General features: G+C 39.8%; 1 protein-coding gene across 2 annotated transcripts in view; it reads right to left on the reverse strand.

The window, feature by feature from the left end:
- Window positions 1-317: 317 nt before the first annotated feature.
- The window catches only part of TRHR (thyrotropin releasing hormone receptor), a 178,163-nt gene continuing 153,030 nt past the window's right edge, over window positions 318-25,450 (reverse strand). The window contains exon 2 of one of the 2 annotated variants that reach the window (XM_055546423.1): window positions 318-1,983. In XM_055546423.1, coding sequence (XP_055402398.1) covers window positions 1,576-1,983 — 408 coding nt within the window. In that variant the 3' untranslated portion in view covers window positions 318-1,575. The remainder of the gene's footprint in view (window positions 1,984-25,450) is intronic. The other variant, XR_008702330.1, reaches the window with a different exon arrangement.

Raw genomic sequence — 25,450 nt, forward strand, 5'->3', positions numbered from 1 at the left:
ATGAAGTGGCATTCAAAAGCTGAGTCACATATTCCTCATAAACAAGGTATTTGTGTGGGTAATGCTCATTAGCAATAGGTTTCAGAAAAAAGTCACAAGGTAGGGATATACCCTGGAGAGGGAAAATGCCAGTCTTTGCGGGCACTTAAAAGTGCCCAGTACTTTTCAACCCAATCATTAAAATTCAGCTATTGCTGAATCAACACCGAGGGCCATTTTGACACTGGGAGATACTGATTAGCCAGATCTTAGTAGATGAGTCAACTGAAAGGGATTAAAGCAGGATCTGAGAGATTCACATTTACGTCTCTCTAATAATCACTGGAATAGAAGAGCAGGCCTAAGTTGTAACTGTGAAGACATATTAGCAGTGAGATGAAATCAATTTTAGCTCTATTGAACATAAAGCTGACAAAATTTTTCATTGCTTTGATTTAGAATCTGTAAACAAAATATCACAATCACAAGCATTTGGGAAAAGAAAGAAAAGAAGAACCCACAAAAGACAAGCAGGAAAGCAGGAAAGACACTTGCAGACAAGTTAAAATCCAGTGACTACTATGCTCATTGGGGTCTTCATCTGGAAGTGTAAAAGTCAGTCTTTGGTCACTTAGCATAGCAACTGAGCTTTTGAGAATGTTTCAGACTTTTAAGCTAGATTCAGCTAGAAGGATTTGCTTGACATGGCTCAGTAGTTTATACATGGGAATGGTCAAAAATAGGATTTTCTTCCTTAAAAGTTTCAGAGGAAAAAGTAAAACCTTGCACTTGTCTTGGTTATACTTTTCAATATTGATTATGTGTCTGTATCTTCACAGTTATTTAATCTAGTTATTTCTCCTGTCTTACCCATCATTTTGAAGGCTTGAAGAGTATAGAACTGGACTTATTTAAATATCAAATTTACATGTATTCTCAATTAGTAATTTTGGTTATGTTGAGGTTTTGGTTATTTATACTAAAGCTGAATGATGACCATCTACTTTATAAAATATAAAAAAATCAACTCAGAATTTTATAGGCATTATGACATGTTCAAGCAGTAAATATATTTGTCTGAAATCTCATTTTTACTCAACAAATAAAATGTTTTTTTCTATATTTCACTGTAGTTTCAGATATTCATGAAGACAGCACTGTACATTATTAAAGTGAAATGCTAAGTGAAAACATTAAAATTTTTTATGTTGCCAGATTCTCAAATGTATAGATAATCTGGAGGGGGTGAGAAAATACATTTGATAAAGTTATACTGAATAGGTAAATCGATGCCTTGATTTTATCTAAAATTCACAGCCCCAGAATATACAGTGAAACGTCACTAAATGAAAAGTTTCTACCATCTGGATCTTTCACAGATCTGCTCAATTTTTTTTGTGATGTATATTTTTTGATATGAGAATGAAACAGAATCATTCTCACGGGATAGAGTACCTCAGGCCAGGATTAATTAGAGCATCGGCAAAGAATTTGTCTGCTCTGTCGTCACATACGAGTATTGGCTGTTTCCTCTCTTGGGTTGATAACTGCACAGATTCTCATTTTCTTTATCACCCATTTTCTCTACTCCATCAATCAACTTTGGTTGAAGGTTATTTCAGAAGCCAAGCAGGTGTCATCAAAAGACACCTTTGTGGCAGACAAGTAAGTGTCAGTGACGGTGATGTCATCCAGCTCTGTGCTGAAACGGTCGGACTCCTTGATGACGCTGTAACTTAGGGCCACGCTGTAGTTAGCCGGTTTCTCCACTGGCTTCTGCTTACAGTTGCAGAGCTTTCTGAAGGCCGCACGAAATTTCTGGGACATGAGATTGTAAATCACTGGGTTGATGGCACTGTTGAGATAAATGCAAATTCTGCAAAAGAGCAGGAACCAATTTTCTTGGAAAGGGCTGGAGAGAAATGAGTTGACAACCACAAGGGTTCTGTAGGGCATCCATAAAAGGGCAAACAGGATGACAACCACTGCCAGCATCTTGGTGACCTACGGAGAAACAGAAATGCAGTGCAAACACACATTAAAACAAAACAGGTCCAAAGTATGAAAATAAGACGACTCCCTCTCTGCCCTCTTCCAAACTTTAGTCCCAAGGCAAGCACTTGGGTGAGGGCAGTTTATTTGGGAGATGAACCCAGGGAGCAGGATTAAAGGCACAGAGGACAGAGTGACAGAGGAGGAAAAGCCAAAATAAGGTGTATTTTTGACAGCTCCCACTGTGGAAAATGTTGGGTCAAGTGATATATTTGGATCATTTGTCCAGCTTGGGAGGCATTTATTTACCAACTGCCCTTTGTTGAGAGGTGCCTTATTTAAATTGCCCTGTACCTCCAGGATTCTCCTGCCTGGAAACTTCTGGGGGCTTTAGAGAGAACCTTGAGGTGGAGAAGAGGAGAGACAGTCAGAGGACCGTGGATAAAGTGCAATGTTCTCTGTGAGCAGGGACCACCCACGATACCCATGAAGTCATGGCTGAAATCCCAGTCTGAGAATATGACCCAAGGCATGAGAAGTGTCTGCGGTAAGCATTAGGAGACCTTGGATCCAATCCCATCTTTACTCACCTTTTCTTCAAGAGCAACACTTTACATATTTTAAAATCAGTTTTCAGTTATCTTTAGTCCCTTGCAGTGTTTGAAAAAGTTCAGCTTTCTCAGCCCAGACTTTCTAGATGTTCTGAACTTGAAAATACTTAAAATAGGAGGGACAGATGCTTCCTCCTTTAACCTCCCAGCTGCTTTTCTGAAGCCCCCACTGCCAGCCTCTAGCTTGTTCTGGCATCAAGAGAGATCTTGCTGTGTAGAAATAAGGATTCCACAGCTAGACATCTACTCTGTTATTAGTATCCACTATAAATTCAGCTCCTTGTACTTAATACTGATAACAGAATCCATCTTACTCTTCTCTGTTAGAATACCTTCCTTTTCCCCACTAGTACTCCTTCTGATTCTGGGACTCTGTCTTACCCTTTAACCATATCTTGTCCACCCCAGAAACTCCTACAAATCCTGCATTTTGGGGGTAATGCTGTCCTCTTGCTGTTATTCTATAGCAGTTGTCTCCTTTCTGAGCTTTCCAAATGCCATTTGCTGTAAAACTTCTAATTTTTATCTGACTCTGTGTGACCCCATCGACTTTAGCCTGTCAGACTCCTCTGTCCATGGAATTGTCCAGGCCAGTGTACTAGAGTGGATAGCCGTTCCCTTCTCCAAGGGATCTTCCCAACCCAGGGATCGAACCCAGGTTTCCCGCATTGCAGGCAGATTCTTTACCATCTGAACCACCAGGGAAGCCCACTTATGGACACGCATAGCCTTTATAGCTTTTTGAACCACTAATATCTTTTTTTTAATAGCTCCTACAACTTCTCCTCAATGGTACCTAAGTGCTATCTATCCACCCAGTCTCAAGTTACTGCATTTCCATGGCTTCCAGGGCCATTTGATCACTTTCTTGAAGCTCTCTCTGCCCTTGAAGAATGTCCCCCAAGCCCTCCTGCTCTACCTCATGCCCTGGGTGATCACTGTTCACTGTTCTACTGACTCAGGGCAGGTAGGATAATTACATTTTATATTTGGCTTACTGGGGCACAGAAGTTGTTCAGTAGAAAGTGGTATTCCCATTGACTAATATGATACAAAGTAAAACATTCCAGAGATCCTGCCTTCTTTCAGAGATAAGGAGGATCTATTCAGACAAGAGGTTAATGGAAGCCTGCTTTTTCTTAAGATGACATTGAAGATTAGGAGTAAATACTTTAATTGATCCTAGGAAATTAAAAGCTTAATTCAGTGATAAATATTCTGAGCTTTGGAAGGAACCGTAGTAATGATCATCTTTGTCATCATCATCATCACCCACATCTCTGCTTTGTCCACTGCCTGGTACTTCAGGTTCTCTGACATCAGGCCACTGCTTCACACTTGCCAACATCCTTCCACTCCTTGCCAAGGACTGAGCATCCTATATTTGAGCCCCTGGCTTAATTTACAGTTGGAATGCCAGCATTACATTTGAGTCTTTATAATGGTCTCTCATAAAGATATGTAAACATGATCTTATTTAATGCTTATTAATGTGTAAGCTAGTATTTTGCATCTGAAGAAACTGAGGTTTAGAGAGTCTATGTGATTGTCTAAAGACACATAGCTAGTAAAGGACAGCCATGATTCAAGCTAAGTCTGCTTAAGCCAAAGCCCATTCTCTTTTCTTTATAGTTTTCTCTCTCTGTGAGACTCATTTTCATCAATGAGATTTCTACTATGTTATCCCCATATGGTGCCAAAAACATTCAACTTCTTCTAAGTATAATTCCAACTAACTTATTGCTGCTAAATTTCTGAACTTTAAGACTGAATTTTATCTGTTCATTTTTTCCCTACAAAATTTTCAGGCAAAACACTAAATCCACATTTAATATCTTCCTACATGTTTTGACTTAATGTGAGTGCGGGAGCAACTTCCATTGTCTTAGAGGAAAGCAGTCAGATTTTAGGTTAGCACCTCTGCCCTGTGTTCCCCATGTATACTCTGGCATCACGCCCCACACTTCTTATTTCAATGAGTTATATTTGTCCACCTGTCCAACAGATGATGAACTTTCTTCAGGACATGAGTAAAGTTTGTTCGTTTCTCTTTCCTTGGGGATTTAATTAGGTATGTGACATAAGAGAGGGCTTCTTAGGTGGCTCAGTAGGTAAAGAATCCACCTGCAAAGCAGGAGATGCCAGCAGATGTGGGTTCAATCCCTGGGTCAGGAAGATCCACTGGAGAAGGAAATGACAACTCCAGAACACTCCAAGAATACTCCTGTATTCTTGCCTGGGAAATCCCAAGGACAGAAGAGCCTGGTGGGCTACAGTCCATGGGATCGCAAATAGTCAGACATGACTGAGCGCACAGACACACGCAAACACGTGACATAAGATAGCCCTCAATAAATGCTGAATAAATTCAGATATAGAAATAATTATTTCAAAATATGTAAACATGATCCTTTTCTGTGTTTTAACACTCCAAAGTATTGGTAGAGAATTTTTGTAAACACTTGATTTTTTTAATGTTAAAAATCCCTTTTAAATAGAGATTAGTTAATTAGTAAAATGAATCCTTAATACATTTCAACTTTTTGTTTGAAATATATATATATATATTTACCATTTTAATTTTATTTTATTTTTAAACTTTACAATATTGTATTAGTTTTGCCAAATATCAAAATGAATCCGCCACAGGTATACATGTGTTCCCCATCCTGAACCCTCCTCCCTCCTCCCTCCCCATACCATCCCTCTGGGTCGTCCCAGTGCACCAGCCCCAAGCATCCAGTATCGTGCATCGAACCTGGACTGGCGACTCGTTTCATATATGATATTATACATGTTTCAATGCCATTCTCCCAAATCTTCCCACCCTCTCCCTCTCCCACAGAGTCCATAATATATTTTTAAAAATTTTAAGGCGAGTGGAATGCAACAAATACAACGATGTTTCTATGACTGGACCAGAGGAAAAAATGTCCCCAGTGGGCTGATAGAGAATACATTTTATTTCACTCAGAACTATTTTATTCAGTTCCAAATATCTCTAGTTGCAATTAATCACTTTCTAAAATGTTCACAAGTGTTTAGTGTAGCCATAGCTTGGATTTTAACAGTTTCTTAATATAGGAGCAAACACCCAGAAAGGAAATGTCCTGGAGACTGTCTTTCATACCCAATTAATTGTGCTGTTGGTTGTTGAAGTTTTACTTCTGTTGTGATTCTAAATAAGTGACAAAAATGCAAATTTGAAAATATCTTTGGGCCATTGATTTTTTTGTGTGTGTTATTTTATTTTTTAATTAATTAATTTATTTTAATTGGAGGCTGATTACTTTACAATATTGTAGTGGACCATTGTTTTAAAGCACTGACATTTTGCTGGGGAAGTGCATGGGATACGCAATGAGTTGAAAGATTACTTCTTTACAGAAGCCTCTTCCCCAGGACCTACTGGTCTTTGAGAAATAGCATGAAACAGTTTTCAGGGGGAAATGATCTTATCATATATTTTTGATTGGGAAGGAATTTATTTATGCATTTATTTTAGGAGATTCATTTGCATTCCTACTGGGTACCAGCTAATCTTCTGGCTCTTAAGGATTTGACAGTAACCCAGAGACACATTGCCAGTGGCTTCATTTATTTTACAATCTGATATAATGTGATCAATGCTAAGAGCGAGGAAAGTTTTGGTTCTGTGACAGCCCCTGATCTGGATTTGGGGTTGAGGATTGGTGAGTAAGGGTTTGGTGTCAGTGATAGTTAAGACAAAATCTGAAGGTAAAGAGAGACAGGACAAGTGTTACTGCAGAGATTGGGTGTGTGTGACAAGCTGGAGGCATGAGATAGTGAGGCATGGCCTGAGGACCAGAAGTAATTTAGTGTGCAAGTTTCAACTGCAGACCATGGAAGGAAGTGGAGTGACCTCTTTCTCTAGGAAGCTTGTGGAAACCACTACAAAAGCCATCATTTTCTGTGGGGTACTTGGTATTCCCTCTGTTAGGACAGCTGCCAAAGGAGATGCAGTGTTGAGTCCTAAAAACATCAGCTTCATGGAGCTAAGAAGTCAATGAAGAAACAGGCAGCCATTTTTGCAGAGTATATTGAGGACCAGGAAAAGAGGTCATAAGAATCAGTTAAGTAAAACATAGTGTTTAGCTTGAGAAGCTGCCTACAGAGATGGTTGAGGAGAGGAGGGTGGGAACAGGAGGGTCTAAACTGGGCAGGCCTCTGTCCTTGGCCACCATGGTGAAGGGCTGTTTTTTTTCATGTGGACCAACTTGAAACTTTAAAATTAAGCCCTGGCTATAGATATTTTGGGCTTCCCTGGTGGCTCAGATAGTAAAGAATCCGTCTGACAATGCCAGAGACAGGGGTTTGATCCCTGGGTCAGGAAGATTCCCTGGAGAAGGGAAAAACTACCCATTCTAGTATTCTTGCCTGGAGAATCCTATGGGTAGAGGAACCTGGCGGGCTACAGTCCATGGGGTCACAAAGAGTCAGACATGACTGAGCGACTAAGCACACATGCATGAAACCTGCCCCATTAACCCAATAGATGTTTTACTCTTTCAATATTTAATTATATGGAATAAGTGGCATATAGTTCTCACAAGGAAGTTTTAACTCAATCCTCAAAACCTCATTTTGTTATCTTTATAACATCTCTAGATAAAAACTTTATTCAGGCATTTCTTTTCTTCCTTTAAAATTTTTTTAAACAAAGATGTGAACTGGATAGGTGTCTATCTGATTGTCAAGGTTGAGAGCACAGCTCCTTGAATGCATTCAAGCTTAACTGCATATATGTGCTGCCTGTGAAAAGCCAGAGGCTAACTAGGTTCTCTATTCTAGACTGCTGAAGAAACTTGTTTTCCTAACTATCATCTCTAGTACTAGTAATATGACTCTTACTATAAATTCTAAAGCTATTAGCTAACATTTGTATCTTGCCTTTAAGAAAACAGTGTTAGGTTTATAGAAAAGTCACAGAGTGTCCAAATACTCGACATCAAAGTTCCACTATTACTAAGACCTTACACTAGTCTGGTGCATTTACTTCTTTGTCACAATTAATGACAATTCTTACACAGAATTAGCTAACTCCATACTTTATACAGATTTCATGCCCTTTTTTCTGTTTCAGGATCCCATGCAGGATATAACATTATATTTAGTCATTATGTCTCCTCAGGTTCCTCTGGGCTGTGACCATTTCTCTAACTTTCCTTCGTTTGATGTTCTTGATAGTTTTGAGGAGTATTACTGGTGAGGCATTTTATAGAATATCCTTCAGCTTGAGTTTGAATGATGTTTTCCTCATGGTTGAAGTGAAGTTATGGAGTTTTTAGAGGAAGGCCACAGAGGTTAACTGCCATTCTTGATACAACATATCAGAGGAACAGGCTACCAACTGGACTTGTGACTGATGACATTAAATTGTACATTGCTTTATAGAGATATAATTTACACACAATTAAGTTCACCCACTTAAAGTGTACAGTTCAAGGGTTTTGCAACCATTATCACAATCTAATTTTAGTACATTTTTATCATCCCAAAAAGAAACTCTATACCTATTAACAGTCACTCTCTACCTTCCCCCATCCTTCCCAGGCACTAATATACTTTATATTTTCATAGATTTGCCTATTTGAACATCTCATATAACTGGGATCATGTAGTCTTTTGTGTCTGCCTGGTGTCTTCCATTTAGCATAATGTTTTTTTAAGGTTCATCCGTGTTGTGGCATGTATCAGTACTTCATTTCTTTTATTGCTGAATAATATTCCATCCTATGTATATACTACATTTTATTTATCCACTTCTGATAAGTTATTACTATAATGCCTAGTAAAAAGTAATAACTGATTTTACAGATCAGGACTCAAGGAAGTGAAAGAGCAAAGACAAAATATACACAGTTAAAACAACCCTCTTGGACTATTTTTGTAAACTTGGAGACCAACTACAAGACAGAAAAGCATGAGTAAGAGGAAATAAGTATTTCTGGAGAAAAGCATTATTTATTTATGCAAATAAAAACTTTCATTTATTAGGCAAGCCTGTTTGGAGTGGGTTCAAGGGAAGATGGAAAAAATGGATAAGGTTATAAGCATACCTTTTGAGAGTTTTTCTGGGAAAAGGAATAGAAAAGCACAAGGGCTATCAGAGGGGGATGAAGAATCAATTTTTTTTAAAAGATGAGAGACATTACAGCATCTTTGTTTGCTTAGGGAACAATCCTCATGGAGAGGGGAAATTTTATGATCCAGATGGAGAAAGAAGACAATTGGAAGAGCTATATTCTTGAATAGGGAACAGAGTCCAGTGCAGAAGTGGTGTGGTTGGCCTCTTCTCAAGTGTAGACACAAAATTACTTTTTCAATATCTGTTTTTTTGTTGTTGTTCTTAGCTGTACTTAATCTAAATGATCAAGATCTTCCAGGGGAAAAAATGCCACTTTCTTGTCAATACCCTGAATCCTGAGTGTGTTGTTCTTAGCTGTACTTGATCTAAATGTTCAAGATCTTCCAGGGAAAAAAATGCCACTTCTTGTCAACACCCTGAATCCTGAGTGAAGTCCTGATAGCAGTTAATTGCTTAATTTGTTGAAATTAACAAAATACTTTCATTGCCATTTTCTGTTCATGTCCCAGTGAGATCTGTGGAACAGGTGTTATTATTCCCATTTCATTGATGAATGGTAACTGAGCTCAGAGAAGCAAAGTAATAAGGTTATACAGCTCACATACAAAAGCAAAGCTAGTTATTAAACTAAGGTCTGTTGAAAGTGACTGTCTCATTTTCTTTCAGATAATTACAAAAATCAATATATATGGCAAGCTGAAGCCTTCTAATTGCTGTAAATAATGTTTATGAAGTATTTGAAAGGATAATATTGTGAAGGACAGGGAAGCCTGGCGTGCTGCAGTCCATGGGGTCACAAAGAGTTGGATCAACCCAGCTACTGAACAAGAATGTCAGCAGGAATTAGTGGTAGCCCTGAAATTACATATGATTTTTGCCCCAAATTGGAGTGTTACATTTAGGAAGTACTGATTAGGGAAAAATTGTCATAACAAGGCAGACAAGAATCCTTCATACTAATGTATTTCCTAGGGAAAAAACAAACAAGAAAATTTTAAATGCAAAAGTAATAAAATTACATAAAAAATAAAATGGAAATGTCTGTCTTTTGGGGTTATAGCCCAATTAATACTATATCACTTATGAGGATCTGGTTATATAAAATCTGAGGAAATTTTGATTAATCAATGATTAGTTTATTAGTCCATCTAGGAAGTCATGGGCAATTTATCAATATCTCAGAGTACTCTGGGCGATTTAGTTGAAACTCTTGTACTGATAAAGAAAAATTTTTTTCTGATTTTTGATTCTGTATACAGTTCAGAAAAAAATCCTGTGCTTGGTCATGGGTCTTGCTATTATCCAGACATTCCCTCCTGGGAGATAAAGGGTGTGACATGGTCCTTCTGCCTGTGAGTAAGGGACAAAGTACAGTGGGCCTCTGGCATCTTGGTTTCACAGTCCACCTCTGAGCTCTGAGGAGACTGGACAGGTCACGTGACATGTTTGAACCTCACATTCTGAGCCAGTAAATAGACAATCTGGCTTTCTCTCCAAATCTCTCCAATTTGAACATTCCACGCAAATCTAACTTATATGCTACTAATGATGTGACAATATTCAGACATGTTTGTGATCATTTTCACATGACTGGGTTTTGTTATTGGGGGCTATGCAGCCAGGCAAAGGGAAACAGCCCCTGGGGCATATGTATCCCTCCATTCAGTTCCTAACCACAGTGATTGTTGATAATCATCTTAATCGCTGCATTCAGAGAGGTGATGCAGTTTCTTGAAGTGTTGAAGAAATGACTAGAATTTATTTTAATATCCTGTAGCTAACTAAGAACACAGTGCTTCTCCAGACTCAGGACCCTGGCTTCTAGACCTACTATTGTTTCTCTTCGAAAGTTCATTAAAACTGAAGTATTGCTGAAGACATGGCATTATAGAAAGATATACAGGTGTCACTTGGAGAAGAAAGCAAATAATTGAATCCTTTTTCAGGAATACTGTTAAGTTAAAAACTGAATCTATGGAAGTTTTAAAAGGAATGGTTAGACAAAAATTACTTAATTTTTGTCTTAAACTTAAACACTTAGCTGTCATTTAGTGGCAGACTATCTAAATTGCAGGGCAATTTGAAAAATCTTTCTTAGAACTGAAAAGGTAAAGTCATATAACAGGAGATGACAACCACATCAGCAAATGTATTTGAAGAATATTTACCACTTTTCTTTTATAATGAATGATTATCAAGAGCATCGTAACAGGTAACTTTAACTTTTAAATAAGCTCTTTATCAGGTTGGATCTCACATTCTATAATGCTAAAATTCTGTTTAAGGCTTCATGAATAAAGTAAATCAACAACTAACTTCCATAGGATTGTACGACAGGTTGGAAGAACACATGCCTGTGATGTAATGTGTTCATGCACAGCTGAATTATTACTGAGTAAATATTTTTTGAAAATGTTAAAATATAATTGTGGAGGTCTGTGTGGGGGTCAGTCAGTCAGTTCAGTTGCTCAGTCGTGTCCAACTCTTTGCGACCCCATGAATCGCAGCACACCAGGCCTCCCTGTCCATCACCAACTCCCGGAGTTCACTCAAACTCATGTCCATCGAGTCGGTGATGCCATCCAGCCATCTCATCCTCTGTCGTCCCCTTCTCCTCCTGCCCCCAATCCCTCCCAGCAACAGGTTCTTTTCCAATGAGTCAACTCTTCGCATGAGGTGGCCAAAGTACTGGAGTTTCAGCATCAGCATCAGTCCTTCCAAAGATAGTGGGGGTAGGGCTCTTTAAATTAGCAAAGTGCTCTAGTTCTTGCGCTTCTGGCTGGAATACTCTTATTTCCAGAAGTGTACTTCCTCTGGACACATTTGTTGGTTAATGGATATAAAAGTTAGCCTTTAATCTTCTAATGCCATTCTTTGAAGGGTAACAATATGTTCTGTGTTTGGAACTTATCCCATTCTCCTGTATAGCTGCATATTAACAAAATGTTCTGTTACCGGGAATATTTTTCCTCCCAGATGACCTGTGATCAATGTGATTGATGACCCTTTGCATTTCGTGACATTAATTGGCACAGTGGAAGGAAAAACTTGACTAGACAATTATGCAAATCTGAATTTAGCCAAGCCTCAACACTGATTGGGGGCCCCTGGAATTTTCCACTTTCAGCCTGTTCTGCTTTGTTTTGACATACTGTCTTCACAGACAGTTTAAAAAAGACAGTTATCCTCAATGTGGATGTTTCATATCTTGGAGTGAGATCATTGATGGGATTTAAAAATTGAATGATGGGGCCAGAGAAGGGGTTGGAATCAACTCTAAGTCAGCAAAAGTATAATAAAAGTGAATAAAGTCTGAGTGGTGATTCATGGTGAAGAGGTTGTGGACGGCCATAACCTGTGTTGTGGATTACTTGCAGATTTCTTGACAAGAAGCCACACAGGGATGCTAAGGTATAGGCTTCTTGACTCCACTTGTCAAGTACTGTATCTAAATGTTCCACTCAGAATAGTCATTCTGGTAAGAATTTTGAAGAGTTTCGGGGCTCTACTCTGATTTTAAAGGTCCATGAAAGTATTAGCAGGGGTTCCCAGTAGAGACATTGTGGTTGTCTTTGGTGATGGCTGAGGGTGGAGAAGGAGAAATTAAGTGAAAAAAAAAATGGTGATACAAGACTTTTCAAGTGTAAATCTGTAAGTGTGGTATATCCAGGGAAATTGAAGAAAGGTTTTTTTCTTCAGTGTTCTATGGGTGTTGAGGACTTCCTCAGCTCTTTTGAGCAGAGCTGTTTCCTGAGTGAGATGATTGTGGGGACAGAAAACCAGACTCCGCATCCCAGGGGCGCTGTGTGTGCCAGCAGAGCCTCGAGTTGGCCCTCTGTGGGGGAGATCCGAGAGCAGCGGTGGCAGTTGGTGTCACAGGGTGGCACTCCTCTGTGTGTAACACGATGTGGCCTTTCTGCTGTGACTCCTCCAGTTCTCCAGGATAATCACTGAGCATCACCAAATCCCAAGTGTGAGTCACCTCTTGTGGAGAATATTCAACACTCTGCACCCAGCTTTGATGTGGGATGAACCCTCAAAGTTTGTACTTTCTCTCAAGAGCAAAGATAGGGAAAGGCATGGACACATTAAGAGTGGGAAAAAAAGGTGGAAGGTTGAGCTGTTCCAGTTAGTAGAGCCAGGGCTCCTGGCAAAACTATACCAATGCCTCTCAGGGTGAGAGAGACCTGAGTGGTTGTAAGCCTCACTTTCTGAGAATCTCTGAGAGGCTGTGTGAGGAGGGAACTGTGCAGTATTTCTTCACATGCTTCAATCTGGAATGAAGAAAACTGGATGAAAATGAAAGGTATTCCAATCTAGCAAAAGGAATTGGCAGATGAAAGAGAGGAAGAGAATGAAGATGTATGAAGTGCCTACTGTGTATCAGGCAATGTGCTTGGCACTTTCTTCACAACTGCCTTACTTTACCTGCATTTTATAAAGGATAAGACTGACGCTGAGAAAAGTCATACACTAAAGAATACAGCCACACTTTAAGGAGATGTATGTTTGGCTTGAAAATCTCCTTATTCTCTTTAATATAATGCCTAGAATTTGGAGAAGAAATATTTTTTCCCTAAAGTTTGCAAAAAACAAAAAAATCCAAATGAATGAATGAATGAAAGTTGCTCAGTCATGTCCGACTCTTTGAGACCCTGTGGACTATACAGTCCATGGAATTCTCCAGGCCAGAATACTGGAGTGGGTAGGCTTTCCCTTCTTCAGGGGATCTTCCCAACCCAGGGATTGAACCCAGGTCTCCTGCATTGTAGGTGGCTTCTTTACCAGCTGAGCCACAAGGGAAGCCCCAGAATACTGGAGTGGGTAGCCTATCCCTTCTTCAGCGGATCTGCCCAATCCAGGAATTGAACCAGGATCTCCTGCATTGAAGGCAGATTCTTTACCAACTGAGCTATAAGGGAAGCCAAATTAAACAAACAAACAAACAAAAAACCCAAAACCTGTGCTTAAAGGTTGGAACTGATGAAGGCTCTATGTGCAGAAGAGTAGGGAGAATGAAAAACTAATTCTTAAGGGAACCCTCCTTCACTGTTGGTAGGATTGCAATCTGGTGTAGCCACTGTGGAAAACAGAATGGAAGTTCCTCAAAAAACTAAATATAGTTACCATATGATCCAGCAGTCTCAAAAATTTGGGGGCATATATCCAGAAAAGATGAAAACTCTATTTCCAAAAGATACATGCCCTCCACTCTTCATAGCTGCACTATTTACAATAGCCAAGACATGGAAGCAAACTAAGTGTCCAATAACAAGTGAATGGATAAAGAAAATGTGGTATATAATACACAATGGAATATGACCCAGCCACGAAAAAGAATGAAACAATGCCATTTGCAGCAACATGGATGGACTTAGAGATTATCATACTAAGTAAAGTAGGCCAAATAGAGAAAGACAAATACCATATTATATCACTTCTCTATTATGTAGAATCTAAAATATGATACAAATGAACTTATTTATGAAACAGAAATAGGCTCACAGACATAAAGAACAAATTTACAGTTACCAAAGCGTTAGGGAGGAATAAATTGGTAGTTTGGGATTAGCAGATATAAACTATTATATATAAAATAGATAAACAGCAAGATCCTACTGTACAGCACAGAGAACTATATTCTATATCTGATAATGAGCCATAGCGGAATAGAATATGAAACAGAATGTATATGTTCTTCAATATATATTCTTTATATATCAGAATCACTTTGCTGTACACCAGAAACTAACACAACATTGTAAATCAGCTATACCTCAATTTAAAAAAAGAGCCCAGATAAGGTTAAAAAAAAACCTCAAAAAACCCCAAAACTAATTCTTAGTGCTATCCAGGGTTTATCAGCACTTAACAAAGATATTCCTATTCATACTGTGATACCAAGTCCTGATAGAACATATTTTTGGAATGTTTCTGATTTTAGGCTCTTCTGCTAAGAGTAGAAAGCAGCTGTGTGCTAGGTAACCTTTGCAGCTAGACCTGAGGATTAGCTGCAAAGCTTGCCACGGTACTAGCAACTATTGTAGGGGGAGGTTTGGGTATTGATAACCGTACATGAGGAAAAGCAGGCTTCCCTCCTGTTGCTTGGATGTTTTCTTGCTCACAGGAGGTGGGTATTTGGAAACATGCTGGGAAGGGAAAAGCTCAGCTGGCACAATTGGGATTCAAATTATAATGACATCTCAGTTTAGAAAATAAAATGTCAGTGAATTCTTTTATGAGGCATGCTTGAACAATGCACCAGTTCATCTGCCATGGGTTGAGTGTCCTATTTGGTCTTTTCTGAGTGTTTTCTCTTCCAGGTAAATTACTGGTGAATGGCTAAGCATGTGGAAAAGCTTATCTTAATAAGTCTTACTTTGGTTTCCTTACCTTTGTGCCGAGCGTGTGTTTATGAGACCTTAGAAATTCTGCATGAGGCATCTTGGCTGGGTCTTAATTGGGAATCCGGTTATGGGCTATCTCACTTCTATGAAGATATTGATCCCTTCTGAAGAAGAGATTCCCAATCTTATTTCCCTCATGCTTCTCTGGCCCCATACGGGTGACACTGTAGACTGTAATACAGACAAGTGATCCCTCAGCTGCTCACCCGGCAGGGATGGGAAATCAATGAGAATGTCTTAAAATGTAAAGTGTGAGTGATGGAGGGGAAGAGAGGCGGTCTCTAAACAGCAATAAAACTCTCAGGACTGCCAAACTTTGAGTGGGCATTTCGTTGTCTTGTTCTAAAGGTCTTGGACAAAGTCCCTGATTACAGGGAGGACGGCACCTGAAAGGCAGCCAACTCCTTCTCTACCTGTTTTTCTCCCTGGAGAGACAGTCCGCACCAGGCTTGGGCCCCTCCGGAGTTACAGAGTTACTTACCTAGCCATCCCAGAAGAGCCCACAGCGATAGCCAAAATGGGGGAGGTATAGCCATAAATTCAGCATTTTTATTGACTCTAACTTTCTGATATGTTAAACATGGGACTTAGAGTGAGAATCAGAAGATATGGTTTGAAATTTTAGCTTCACTAGTCATTACCATTCAAAGCTTTCTGAGCCTTGGTGTCTGCATGTAATATAAGAAAATGTATGTTTGAAGATTAATTGCAAGGAGGTCATGGAAACATGTTGTAACATATACTATACCTTCCTAACATAAGGGGATGTTGTATTCCTTATCCTAACTTGAAATCTGCATCCTTGGTAAGGGTTGCTAGTTTTATCACCAGGTGTTAACCTAACTTGACCTTCCCAGATGGCCAAGTGGTAAAGAACTTGCCTGCCAAGCAAGAGACACAGATTTGATCCCTGGGTCGGGAAGATCCTCTGGAGGAGGAAATGGCAACCCACTGCAGTATTCTTGCTTGAAGAATCTCATGGACTGAGGAGCCTGGCATGCTATAGTCCATGGGGTCACAAAGAGTTGGACATGACTTAGCAACTTAACAATAACGGCAGTTAACCTAACTGAATGGAGTCACTTTACATTTATCTGCTTTTTGTCTATTTGACTAGAAACCCAAATGAATCTACAAATCTATGAGGCAAACTATGGCATACTGGCCCTGTGCTATGAGGCTCATGCTTTTGCCACAGATTATTACATCTTTAGAGTCCTTTTTCAATGACATTGCCCAGGAAATGCTGGTATAGTGGTTAAGAGAACAGGTTATGAAGCCAGATATAGCTGGATTCTGATTCTAGTTCTGCCTCTAACTATGGGTCACCGAGCAATTTATCCCATGCTTCTAAGCCTCAGTTTACTCAACTGTGAAATGGAAGTAAGTATAAAGAATGAATGAAATTATTTACATAAAGGACCAGCAGTCCTCAATAAACAACAGCTGATTTTACAATTAGACTGATGAGATTTCCCATGTCGTAAGCATAATGCAGGGGGCTTTACTGAGTTATTTTATAGTATTTATGAGGTAGGTATTCTCTTTATAGATGAAGAGACAGAGATCCAGAGAAGTTAATATTTTTAGAGAGAGTGGTTAGTACTAACCCTTCCTTAAGTCACTTCCATCTCTCCCTGTTTATTTCCTCTGTACTAATAATCACATTCTGAAAGGATTCTGTTGCTTCATTTGGTTGTTTATTTTAAACTAAACAAATAAGAAACCTCCTTAGAATGATGATGGCTCCTTGAGCATTGCTGTTCTACCTTACATGCAAAGAACAACACGAATGTCTCCACCTGGTAAGCGCAATAAATGTTCAGGAAAGAAATGACTATATAAATAAAGAAAAAAATCACTAATGCTATTCCACGTGGAATCCATGGAGTTCCACATGGTTGTTTGATACTTCTAGCCCTAATCGCAAATGTCATTCTTATTTTGGATTTTTTTCTTTCCTGGTCCACAAGGTCTTGATGGTGGGAATAATGTGAGTACATATTTTTATCTCTAGCTCTTCAGGCAAGGTTTGGCATCAAAAAAACACTTGAAATTAAAAACTAAAATCAGTGTGTAAAGATTCAGTGTCCAAGAGATAGATGATAGATCTGACTGGAATTATGCTGAAGAAAAATTTTGGGGGAATAGTCTGTAGAATTAAAGAAATGTTGGATATGTGGTTATGAAGAACTTAGGAAATGTAAAGAGCTAAAGAGATGCTAACTCAGTATGATTCATGCTGAGTTCATTTCCCATTACTGGATGTTGATTGATACTCTGCTAATGTTCACCGAAGTAAGGTGAAGGTTGCCTCCAAAAGATATAAATCTCATTTTGACAGCCATTCTTGTTCTGTCTTACCTCCTGCTGTCAAAGTTAGTCATCTGTGGTTTCTCTGTCACTTATGAAACTATAGAAAACTGTTTCTTTAGATGTCATTCTGCATCTTAACTTTGCATGTTTAGAGCCTATTGAAATCAAAGATTCTCCCATGGAACAGGCTCAGCATGTTCTTGAAGGGAATAAAGAGTCAAGATGAAGGAGGAAATATGCTGCTGCTGCTGCTGCTAAGTCGCTTCAGTCATGTCCGACTGTGCGACCCCATAGATGGCAGCTCACCAGGCTCCCCCGTCCCTGGGGGAGAATTCTTGTCCCTCCAGGCAAGAATTCTGGAGTGGGTTGCCATTTCCTTCTCCAATGCATGAAAGTGAAAAGTGAAAGTGAAGTCACTCAGTCGTGTCCGACTCTTAGCGACCCCATGGACTGCAGCATACCAGGCTCCTCCATCCATGGGATTTTCCAAGCAAGAGTACTGGAGTGGGGTGCCATTGCCTTCTCCAGTAGCTAACTGCTAACTTAGCCTGTCTGTGATAAGCTTGAATGTTTCAGCTTTGAGTAATTTTGTGGAATCCAAACATACTTATTTACTAAGTATCTATCACTTATTTTTCAACATCTGCCATTTACCAGTGCCAAGTTGGAGATGGACAGGGAGGCCTGGCGTGCATGCAATTCATGGAGTTGGACATGACTGAGCAACTGAACTGAACTGATACTAGGTATATAGGGGCTTTCCTAGTGGCTTAGTGGAAAAGAATCCATCTGCAATTCAGGAGATGCATGAGACACAGGTTCGATCCCTGGGTTGGGAAGATCCCCTGGAGTAGGGCATGGCAACCCACTCCAGTATTCTTGCCTGGAGAATCCCATAGACAGAAGAGCCTAGCGGGCTACAGTCCATAGGGTCTCAAAGAGTCGGACATGACTGACATGACTTAGCATGCTTACTAAGTATATTATTGTTTTAAAGATAAAATTTTAAATAGGAATAGTTTAGGGGTCAGCAATCTTTTACTATAAAGGGCAAGAGAGTAAGCATTTTAGCCTTTTTGGGCCATATAGTCTCTGTCTCAGCTGCTTACCCTTACTATTGTAACACAAAAGCAGCCATAAACAGCACCCAAATGACCAGCACTGCTGTGTTTCATTAAAACTTCATTTAGAAAAGCAAGCAGCAGAACTAGATTTGGCACTTGACTGTACTAGCAACTGAAGAGTTGAACACTTGAAATAAAACAACAAATGGCATATGGCCTATTCCAAATGATTGTTGTAATTTATGACTAATTTTTTCAAGTTCTTCATCTAATTATTGATGAGCTTATGAGAAATATTAACCAAATAATGCTGGCTCTCAGCTCATGAACCAAAGATTTAATTTAAAATTTGATGTCTCTTATGACAAAGGTCCATATAGTCAAAGCTATGATTTTTCCAATAGTCATGTATGGATGTGAGAGTTGGACCATAAAGAAGGTTGAGTGCCAAAGAATTGATGTTTTTGAATTGTGGTGTTGAAGACTCTTGAGAGTCCCTTGGACTGCAAGAAGATCCAACCAGTCAATCCTGGAGGAAATCAACCCTGAATATTCATTGGAAAGACTGATGCTGAAGCTAAAGTTCCAATACTTTAGCCACCTGATGTGAAGAGCTAACTCATTAGAAAAGACCCTGATGCTGGGAAACACTGAGGGCAGGAGGAGAAGGGGGTGACAGAGGATAAGATGGTTGGATGGCATCAATGATTCAATGGACATGGGTCTGAGCTAACTTGAGGAGATGGTGAAGGACAGGGAAGCGTGGTGTGCGACCGTTGGAGTCTTAAAGAGTAATACACGACTTAGCAACAGGACAACAACAACAGAATCATGGTTAGCATTACCTCTTTAAAAAAATATCACCTAGAAAATGTAATGTTAACACTGTATTTTGCGGACTTCCCTGTTGGTCCAGAGGCTAAGACTCCACGCTCTCAATACAGGGGTTCCGGGTTTGTTCCCTTGTTAGGGAACTAGATCCCACATGCCTTAAGGAAGTTAGAAGATCCTACTTGCTGCAGCTAAGACCTGGTGCAGACAAATAAATAAATAAAAGTAAGCATTAACCCCCCCACCCCCCCAAAAAAAAACAACACTGTACTTTCAATAATCCTGGGAGTTACTTTTCCAGAAGATATGCGCTCTCATGGGTGATTAAGTCAGGAGTGCTGTAGAAACCATCACAGGAGCCAGCTGGAGGAGGTGCATTTACACATTGGTTAGTAGTTGGCCCTCCTGTCCCTGAGCAAGCCAGTCCTTTGGATTTTATACAAAACTCCTAATTTACTAATGCCCCAAACTCCTCTTTTACAGCAGTTTCTCTGTGTTGGTGTCTTGGCCCCTCCACTTACCAACTGTTAGACTTTGGGCCCTATTGGCACTATTTATGAGTCTCAGTTTTCTCTTCAGTGAAATGATGAAAAAAATTTTTATCTAACTCTCAGGGTTTTTGTGTGAATACATGAGACAATGTATATCAAGTGCTAATGCTAGTGATTGGGACATAGCAAATGCTAGAAAAGCAAAAGCTGTTTTTAAAACTAATACAGAAAACATTCCTTACTATGAATCAAGTCCTGTTCTGTCAGGAAGCATTTAACAGGAGGCTTCCTGTGTGCTGTTTTGGATCTGTCAGGAACCCTCTGTTCCTTATGAATTCCTGAATATTCAGGAATTAATAGGAGAGGCAAGCCTCTCCCAGGGCAGAGGAATCCAGGCATTTCCTTCGTTAGTTTTTTCAATATGGTGATAAGTACCCTCTTCCTTCTTATGAACCATATGGTAAAAGTGATTGTTTACAACTCTCTCTCTCTTTAATATGGATCGCCTATGTTTTGTAAGTCTGGAATTTTAATCTTTACTGAGAATAACTACCTTTTAAGACAGTATAAATACTTATACCATGTTGATTAAAACACCTTTGTTCCATCAGAGCTTTGGTCCCCGTGTCTTGCTTTCTTTCTCTCTCTCTCTCTCTCTCTCTCTCTCTCTCTCAGGCTACTTCTTTGGAGCGCAGAGGCCCTCTGGGTTCACTTTTCTGCCCGGGCTTCTAAGACCCTCTGGTGAAGGCCCCTAAAGAGGGCACCTGAGGCCTTTGTGAACAGAGCAAGCCCCATGTCAGGGACTTTATTGGTTTTCTGCGTAAACCAAGGAATATCTGCCTCATTCTCTCTTCTTTACTTTCTTATCATTGACTCCGGACCACCAGGTTCTGGTCCATTAAAGGATGTCAACACTGTTCTAAGTGCTTCATTTACATATTAGCTCTTTTGATCTTGACAATAGTATTATGAGGAAGGTACTCTCATCTCCCTTGTGGCTCAGAAGATAAAGAATCTGCCTACAATGCGGGAGACCTGGGCTTGATCCCTATATCAGGAAGACCCCCTGGGGAAGGGAATTGCACCCCACTCCAGTATTCTTGCCTGGAGAATCCCATGGACAGAGGAGCCTGGTGGCTACAGACCATGGGATCACAAAGAGCTGGACATGACTGAGCGACTAACATTTTCTTTCTCTCATATACCACTTACCAGTGGAAATCTGGGATTTGATTCAGGAAGTTTGTCCCAATCTTCCTTTTAACCACTCTGGCTTCCACCAAAAAAACGGAAGTCTCTTATTCTGTCCTAAAAACTGTTTCTTCGTCCCCAATTGAGAAGGACAAGTAGAGATTGTCATACTTTATTTTAGAAAATGAAGGCCTGGCGTGCTGCTATTCATGGGGTTGCAAAGAGTCAGACATGACTGAGCGACTGAACTGAACTGAACTGAACACTATTTGGACACAGAAATGTTTATCACAAACCTCCCTTAATCAATGACCTACCTAGAGGTCTTTATTTCCGCCATTGAGAAATATTTCAATTCTGAATTAGAACATAGAATACATTTCCTTTTGGAATAAGTGTTATACAAGTTTATGAAATATAATTAAATAGTATCACTAATGCTATACTTCCTGTGCATAAAAGCCAAATGACTAATGTAGGCCAGCCTGTTTTAACATTTCATCACTGGGAAAAAACCCTGTTGTTTCAGGCATTGATTTACAAATGATATTGACTAATGCCTGCATATAGAATCAAAACAACACTACACTCTAAAAATGGTCTATTTATTTGATTCCTCTGATTGTCCTATTTAAAATCATACCCCTCCTATTTCAGCATTTCATATTCTCCTTATCTGCTTAATTTTTCTCTACATTTTGATATATCACAATCCGATATACTACGTGCATTTATTTATATACTAAGTAAGTAAGTGAAGTCACTCAGTCATGTCAGACTCTTTGCAATCCCATGGACTGTCACCTACCAGGTTCCTCCATCCATGGAATTTTCCAGGCAGGAGTACTGGAGTGAGTTGCCATTTCCTTCTCCAGGGGATCTTCCCAACCCAGGGATTGAACCTGGGTCACCCACATTGCAGGCAGAGATTTTACCATCTGAGCCACCAGGGAAGCCCTATTTATATACTATGTGTATTTATTCCCTGATTCTAACCCCGCTCCTTAGATGTAAGGTCTATGGGTCTGCTGTAAAAGAGAAGTCTTTGATCTTAGTAAATTAGTTGTCTTATTTACTCATCACATTTCTCAAGGCTTTTTCACCTTGATTCTGAAGGTCTAAACAGTGTCTATGTATACCTGTGGTGGATTCATTTTGATATTTGGCAAAACTAATACAATTATGTAAAGTTTAAAAATAAAATAAAATTAAAAAAAAATAAAATAAAATAAACAGTGTCTAGAACACTCAGTCAGGTATTCAACAAATTTTATCTATCAATAATATTACTTATCAGAAAGGTTAATAAACCACTACCTAGGCAAGTGGGACAGACTACTTGCCTGGTTATATTGGTGGCAGGAAGATATGACAAGTGGCCTGGGGGCATAATACTAATTGAAGAATCTAAGGTAGCATTGAAGGTGGGAGGAGGAGGGGACAACAGAGGATGAGATGGTTGGATGGCATCACCGACTCAATGGACATGAGTTTGTGTAAACTCTGGAAGTTGGTGATGGACAGGGAGGCCTGGTGTACTGCAGTTCATGGGGTTGCAAAGAGTCAGACACGACTGAGTGACTGAACTGAACTGAAGTGAAGGTAGCGTTATATACACAGTGACTCTGGACCTCAACTGGGGAGGCTTTGAGGAGGGTTCTAAGAATCCCTTGGAATTTTTAGAACCCTCCAGGCTCCTGGAGAGCTGGTAAAGTTGCCTTCCCTTTAGAATTTGTGTTGGGATGTGCTTCTGCTATTGAAGGGAAAATGTCCTGCTTTTTAGGGGTTTTGAAACCCAGCAGGATGCTATGAGGCTCCTGGGCATAAAAGTCTTTCTGGGCCCCCATTTCTTGTTTTCAGGAAAAGGGCTTCATCTAGCCCCCATGACCATCCTTGAGTTCCTACAGGCCGGTTCAAACAGGTGCTAATCAGGGAAGGAAGGAGATGCAGAGATAGGCAGGAGCACACAAGAAACAGCAGTGCAGCCTTGGGCAGTGTCTTGGTTCCCCCTCAAGGGATACACACAACAATATCTTTGAGCTGTTTTGAAGATATTAAAACTCCTACCAGGTGAAAGAAGTTAACTGTATGCTGCCCACAAGCACACAGACCCCCGACCCGTTGGAACCCCCCAAAAATAAAGCTATTTTTTTCTGTATGTGAAGTTGCTTCAGTTGTATCTAACTCTTTGCAACCCTATAGACCAGAGCCCACCAGGCTCCTCTGTCCATGGGATTCTCCAAGCAAGAACACTAGAGTGGGTTGCCATTCCCTTTTCTAGGGGATCTTCCCAACCCAGGGAGTAAACCTGCTTCTCTTACATCCTGCATTAGCAGGCAGGTTCTTTATCATTAGCACCACCTCACCCAAAAGTCTGTCTCTGAGACTCAAATTGGTACAGGCTGAATTTTGGCTACAGACTTGGAGTGGAAAAAAGGTTGATAAATTTACAATACATTATTAAGATATCCTGGCTTCCCTGGTGGCTCAATGGTAAAAAAACTTGCCTGGCATTGCAGGAGACGTGGGTTCGATCCCTGGGTTGGGAAGATCCCCTGGAGGAGGGCATGGCAACCCATTCCAGTATTCTTGCCTGGAAAATCCCATGGACAGAGGAGCCTAGTGGGCTACAGTCCATTGGGTTGCAAAGAGTTGGACACAACTGAAGTGAATGAACACACGCATTAAGATATAATATGTTCAAATCTTTATGATGATGATGGTAAACATGGAACATATATGAAATATAGGCTAGTTAGTACATAGGGTAATCACTCCTTATTACAGAGGCTTCTGTGCACACTACTTCCCCTGGCACTGCTACATAACTGTTTACCAAGATGTTTTACTTCTAAAAGCAGAAACTTCTATTTCTCTTTAGGGAAAATGGTTTTGTGAATTTTAGCCTTGCTAATCACCATGATTCATTTTCATGATAAAATTACTGGTGTTTTTGAATGAATACTTTATATTCCTCCATGTTACTAATAACTTTACTCTATCCCTAATATTTGGGGCTTCCCTGGTATCTCAGCTATAAAGAATCCACCTGCCAAAGCAGGAGACACAGGCTCAATCCCTGGGTCAGGAAGATCCCCTGGAGAAGGAAATGGCAACCCATTCCGGTATTCTTGCCTGGGAAATCCCATGGACAGAGAAACCTGCCAGGCTACAGTCCATGGGGTTGCAAAACAGTCAGAGATGATTTAGAGACTAAATAACAACAACTATCCTTAATAATGGGATTGTATTGGGTCAGTTTAGCTGAGGCAGGAAGGTGGCCTTATTGAATAGAATCCTAATAGCTTTTCTCTGTAACTCTTCAAAAAAAGATAGCAGCAGCATCTGAAAGTGGGTCTACATTTGCAAAACTTAAAGGGCGACCAAGAGTTTCTTAATGGCCATTAAAAATTATTTGAGAAGATAATCCATATTATCTCAGCCTAGAAATGTCTCTCTTTTGAATAAGTTTAATAAGATTGTGAGGTTTTTTTCTTTGTGTATGCCTTAGTCTTCATGATTTTAAAAAAAGTTCCAAAGTGCTTTTTCTATTTGTGGTTTATGGATGGATAATTATCTATTTTAAAGCATGTTTAGAAGGGGACCATAAGTCTGATGTGATTTAAAAACCTCTTTTAATTAATTTTTCTGAGGATTTGGGTGGAGTTGGGGAGGAGCCAGCAACAGAAGCTTTTATTCATTAGCTTAAAAGCCATGGTGAATAACAGCAGTTCCCACCTGTCTGAATTTGGGTCTGCATTGGATTTTGAGTGGCTGGCACAGGCTTCTTGAGATGGGAGAGCTCCTCTGAGAAATAAACAAACTTTCTGCATGATGCTAAAGTATAAAGCGTAGCACTGATAGAAAAAAGTGTCATTCTGTGAAGCCTCTCTGGTTTTGCCTTTAGCATCTCAAGGGTCTCAGCGAGGCACAAGAACCCAGTGTACTTGCATTTGAACAAGAAGGGTCAAGCACCCTTGATCATATGGATCCCTGTTTATTAAGGGTGTCTGTACTTCATTATACCCTCTTTCTTTGAGATAAAGTCAATAGCAAAGTTAAAGTCAAGGACTGTGTGCAAAATGGAGTGTGTTGGTTTTGTCTCAAGGCTAATCATCTTTAAGTGTGTTTCCAAAATCCTCCAAAGATAAAGTGGACAAATGCCATGTGATATTGCTTATATATGGGATCTAAAAAAAAAAAAAAAAAGGTACAAATGAACTTATTTACAAAACAGAAGTCACACTTGTTGAAAACAAACTTATGGTTACCAGGGGATAGGGGGCAGTGGGAATTTGGGAGATTGTGATTGACATATACACACCAAGGAGCTTTGTAAGGCGCTCAGCCATGTTCAACTCTGTGACCCCGTGGACTGTAGCTTGCCAGGCTCCTCTGTCCATGGGATTTCCCAGGAAAGAATACTGGAATGGGTTGCCATTCCCTTCTCCAGGGGATC

Source organism: Bubalus kerabau, chromosome 14 (assembly GCF_029407905.1).
Source record: "Bubalus kerabau isolate K-KA32 ecotype Philippines breed swamp buffalo chromosome 14, PCC_UOA_SB_1v2, whole genome shotgun sequence".
Classification (NCBI taxonomy): Eukaryota; Metazoa; Chordata; class Mammalia; order Artiodactyla; family Bovidae; genus Bubalus; species Bubalus kerabau.